The sequence below is a fragment of the Trifolium pratense genome, linkage group LG5 (assembly GCF_020283565.1).
Source record: "Trifolium pratense cultivar HEN17-A07 linkage group LG5, ARS_RC_1.1, whole genome shotgun sequence".
NCBI lineage: Eukaryota > Viridiplantae > Streptophyta > Magnoliopsida > Fabales > Fabaceae > Trifolium > Trifolium pratense.
Window position 1 is genome coordinate 47,125,569 of NC_060063.1, and position 4,543 is coordinate 47,130,111.

Genomic DNA, 4,543 nt, shown 5'->3' on the forward strand with positions numbered 1-4,543 from the left:
AAGAAACAAATAATGAGTAAATCAAATAAACACAATATTGAACATGTACTTCAAAATAGGCCGATTCAAACACGTTAATTAAATTGAAAACAATTTTTTGTTCTAGTTAAAATGGATTAAAACAAAAGAAAATCATATGTTCCTTTTATAATCAAGACATTTATGGTATATTCATTTCATTCTTATATCACTTTCTTTCGTGACTCACACACTACCAATAAATATGGGTTAGAAATGGCATAAGAATAAGAATTATTTACTCGAAAAAGAAAAAAAATAGCATTAAGAGCAGATTTCATTGCCCTGGAAAAAAAAAATCTTGATTGTCTTAATTGAATACCATGTGATTTTTTTATATTTCATAAAAATCTGTATTGAATACCACAAGATTCTTTTATCATAAAAAAAATTTTTAAAATCTAATAAAATCTCAATCCAATACACCCTCCTAAACTAGTTCTGAATAAAGAAGAAGGCAATGACATCATTACCACCATTTTCCAAACTTTTAATCTGGACCATTAATTTTTCAATTTTCCACATGTCATACACCCAAGCGATATACTGGAATTACTGGTGCATACACATACTGGATGGGATCTGACTCCCTTCGGGAAGGTAAGCATATTTTCCCCTATAAAATATATTGGGGTAAAGAGAAATTTGTTTGGGGTAGGAAATTTTTTTGTTTCTCAAAAACTAAGTTTGTCTAAGCCCAAATCTCCAGCCCATTTATACAAAACCTCAACCTTAGGTATATAAGCAAACCTTATCTTTTGTCACTAGAAACTAACCCTAATCTGAATAACAGAAGAAGTGAAACGGCGCATCAGTTTCCTTTTAGCTGGACGAACAAGAACAACAACCAAGTTACACCTTCATCCATCGACCTCGAAACCTTCAATACGCACACGAAATCTAACTAAATAGTTCACTCTGTCTCTCTATCTCTATTAATAAACAAAAAGCCACAAAAAAGAAAAACTGAGGGGTTTGGGTAGTATATATGCCAGAGGCTCGATCATCAGCCCCGTTGTAAACAAACAACAAACTGAGAACTCCTTCACACAACCTGCGATCTACCGTTGTTCGACATCAATTTGTTGTTCATTTCAAATTTTTCATATGATTTCTCAAATATGATCTACGGTGTCTCATTCATTAATCTCTTGCTTGAGCACTAAAATATTCTGTCTTACCCGATCAATTCTGACGCCAGAACTATCTGTCAACCGACAAAACCGTGCCAATAAACAAGATCTAAGAAGGTGAGAGTCATATTTTTTGGTCATAGTCATGTTTTTCATGTTTCGGTCGTAGTTTTTTGTCGTAAGTTTCCGCCGGATCAGAGTCATATTTTTTGGTATAGTCATATTTGGTCATAAGATTCCACCGGATCTGAGTCATGTTGTTTAAAACTGTGGAGAAGGTGAGTCATATTTTGTTTCTTCATAATTGTAAACTGTGGAGAAGGTGAGTCATATTTTTTGGTCATAATCATATTTTTTGGTCATAAGTTTCCACCGGATCTGGGTTTTATGGTCCAAGCCCATCCGACGCCCATCCTCTATTTATAATAATAGAAGGCATGAGTATTCCATGCGATACATGGATGTTCCTCTCATATAAATAAAAAGATGCCGTCTTCCTCTCGTATAAATAAAAAGAGAAGGATGAACAAGTCATCTTCTCTGCAGTCAATTTCTACACTAGATAGAATTAGCGACTTGCCGGATCCAATTCTGTGTAATATACTTCATTCGTTTCCAACCAAATTTGCTGCAACCACAAGTGTCCTATCAAAGAGATGGAGATACTTGTGGCTCTCTGTTCTTGCTCTCGACTTTGATTCCAACGACTTCAATAGTTGTAATCGCCTCCTTCACAGTGTAATGTACTCAATAATGGACAACCGGCGAGCCATTACACTACCCGTCCATTCTTTTTCCTTCAAAGATCCTTCTACAGATGATTATTCCAATTACCAACCTGTTATCGATAAAATTGTTGACTATGTATCGCAAAGAGGAATACAAAACTTGGTCCTCGACGGTTGTCTTCATCTTCGCTGTTCGATGAAACTACCTGTTAAGCTTTTTAGTTGTAGAACATTAAAGGTTCTTAAGTTGAACAACTATTCGGGGACCCTTATTTCTGATAAGGTTGATTTAGATTTACCTAGTCTTAAAACTCTCCATTTGAGTAAGGTTAGTTTTTTCTATGATAATCTAATAAAGTTTTTGTTAAGTTGTCCTGTATTGGAGGATTTGGAATTAATGAAAGGTTTCCCAAAGCCCTACCGTTGTAAAGATGGTTCGAGCAGGAAAGATGGTTCGAGGATGAACTTTGCAGCTTTACCTAATTTGATCAAAGCAAGGATCCCATCTAAATCTTTTGTTCCATTTAGTATTGTTTGTAAAGCACGGATCCTCTATGTAGGCAAAGCGGTATGAATCTAACTCATAAATAAATGAAGTTGTTTGTGATTTCTTTTTAATATTGTGTCTTGTGTAACTATATATATATATTGCAGCTCAAGTATACATGTTGGACTCAATTGCCTGAGTTTCCAAATCTGACTCACTTGGAGCTTCACTTTGGATCTGTATTTGTGTGCCCGAGGTGGAAGTGGGTGCATGCAATGCTTGAACTTTCTCCCAAACTACAAAGTCTTATCATTCGGGTTAGATAATTTTTTCAACTCTTTTATTTCTGAATCTTTCCTTAACTACAATACAATGTTTTTTAATTATATTAGAAAATGTGAATTGTTGTTAGGATGATATTGATGCTTCTCAAAGGTATACAGACAAGTTTTGGAAAATTCCATCAATTGTTCCAGAGTGTCTTTTGTCACAATTGAAAACATGCTGCATTAGAGGTTTCAGAGGCATCAACTATTTTCTTATCAAATTTGTGAAATACATTATAGAGAACTCAAAAGTACTAGATACTATGGAAATCCATACAAAATTTCGCGATTTAGAGGCAAAGCAAGGATTGTTAAAGAAATTATCTTCCTGCGAAAGAGGCTCTGCAACATGTAAACTTAAACTTTTGCTTTGAAAGGCTTTGTATCATTTTGTTCTCTTATATCATGAATTTATTCTAGATCCTCTTAATTCTGTTTTTTACTATTTTCTTATTGAGTATTGTTTTGAAATTGAAATTGAGTTACCGTTTATCATTTTCCAGCAGTTGTTTTACGGTCCTATAAGTGTGTAATATATGAATTTGTGTTTCTCTTATATATGAATTTATTCTAGATCCTCTTAATTCTATTTTTTACTATTTTCTTATTGAGTATTGTTTTGAAATTGAAATTGAGTTACCGTTTATCATTTTCCAGCAGTTGTTTTACAGTCCTATAAGTGTGTAATATATGAATTTGTGTTTCTCTTATATATGAATTTATTCTAGATCCTCTTAATTCTATTTTTTACTATTTTCTTATTGAGTATTGTTTTGAAATTGAAATTGAGTTACCGTTTATCATTTTCCAGCAGTTGTTTTACAGTCCTATAAGTGTGTAATATATGAATTTGTGTTTCTCTTATATCATGAATTTATTCTAGATCCTCTTAATTCTATTTTTTACTATTTTCTTATTGAGTATTGTTTTGAAATTGAAATTGAGTTACCGTTTATCATTTTCCAGCAGTTGTTTTGCAGTCCTATAAGTGTGTAATATATGAATTTGTGTTTCTCTTATATCATGAATTTATTCTAGATCCTCTTAATTCTATTTTTTACTATTTTCTTATTGAGTATTGTTTTGAAATTGAAATTGAGTTACCGTTTATCATTTTCCAGCAGTTGTTTTGCAGTCCTATAAGTGTGTAATATATGAATTTGTGTTTCTCTTATATCATGAATTTATTCTAGATCCTCTTAATTCTATTTTTTACTATTTTCTTATTGAGTATTGTTTTGAAATTGAAATTGAGTTACCGTTTATCATTTTCCAGCAGTTGTTTTACAGTCCTATAAGTGTGTAATATATGAATTTGTGTTTCTCTTATATCATGAATTTATTCTAGATCCTCTTAATTCTATTTTTTACTATTTTCTTATTGAGTATTGTTTTGAAATTGAAATTGAGTTACCGTTTATCATTTTCCAGCAGTTGTCTTACAGTCCTATAAGTGTGTAATATATGAATTTGTGTTTCTCTTATATCATGAATTTATTCTAGATCCTCTTAATTCTATTTTTTACTATTTTCTTATTGAGTATTGTTTTGAAATTGAAATTGAGTTACCGTTTATCATTTTCCAGCAGTTGTCTTACAGTCCTATAAGTGTGTAATATATGAATTTGTGTTTCTCAAGTTTTTCCATTGGTATATTTTCTAGCAATCGAAACATTTGCGACTAAAACACAAGTCAAAATAGCATAGTTACAAGAGTCACACACATTAATATATATGAAGATATTTTAAAATCCAACATTACGTGATTTATTTTTGTCAAATAACATAGTTACAAGAGTTACACATATTAAATGTTCAGAATCACAAATCAGAACATTTGTCCCAACACAT

General features: G+C 31.8%; 1 protein-coding gene across 2 annotated transcripts; it reads left to right on the forward strand.

The window, feature by feature from the left end:
* The first annotated feature begins 665 nt into the window (after positions 1 to 665).
* LOC123884092 (F-box/FBD/LRR-repeat protein At3g52680-like) lies at positions 666 to 4,023 on the forward strand. 2 transcript variants are annotated; one of them, XR_006800656.1, is made up of 4 exons: positions 675 to 2,447; positions 2,534 to 2,683; positions 2,779 to 3,162; positions 3,317 to 4,023. XR_006800656.1 is itself a non-coding variant. In XM_045933102.1 (3 exons), the coding sequence occupies exons 1-3, from the start codon at positions 1,638 to 1,640 to the stop codon at positions 3,064 to 3,066; spliced, it is 1,248 nt and encodes a 415-aa protein (XP_045789058.1). In that variant the 5' UTR covers positions 666 to 1,637; the 3' UTR covers positions 3,067 to 4,023. The 2 variants fall into 2 exon arrangements, 1 of the variants encoding a protein (XP_045789058.1); XM_045933102.1 differs by having other exon boundaries at positions 666 to 2,447; positions 2,779 to 4,023.
* Positions 4,024 to 4,543: the final 520 nt, after the last annotated feature.

Excerpts from the sequence above, each read along its gene's own strand:
- LOC123884092 (XM_045933102.1), top strand. The coding sequence starts at position 1,638 with ATGCCGTCTTCCTCTCGTATAAATAAAAAGAGAAGGATGAACAAGTCA. Across the intron at positions 2,448-2,533 it reads TCCTCTATGTAGGCAAAGCG|CTCAAGTATACATGTTGGAC; the intron begins GTATGAATCTAA and ends TATATATTGCAG. Across the intron at positions 2,684-2,778 it reads TACAAAGTCTTATCATTCGG|GATGATATTGATGCTTCTCA; the intron begins GTTAGATAATTT and ends AATTGTTGTTAG.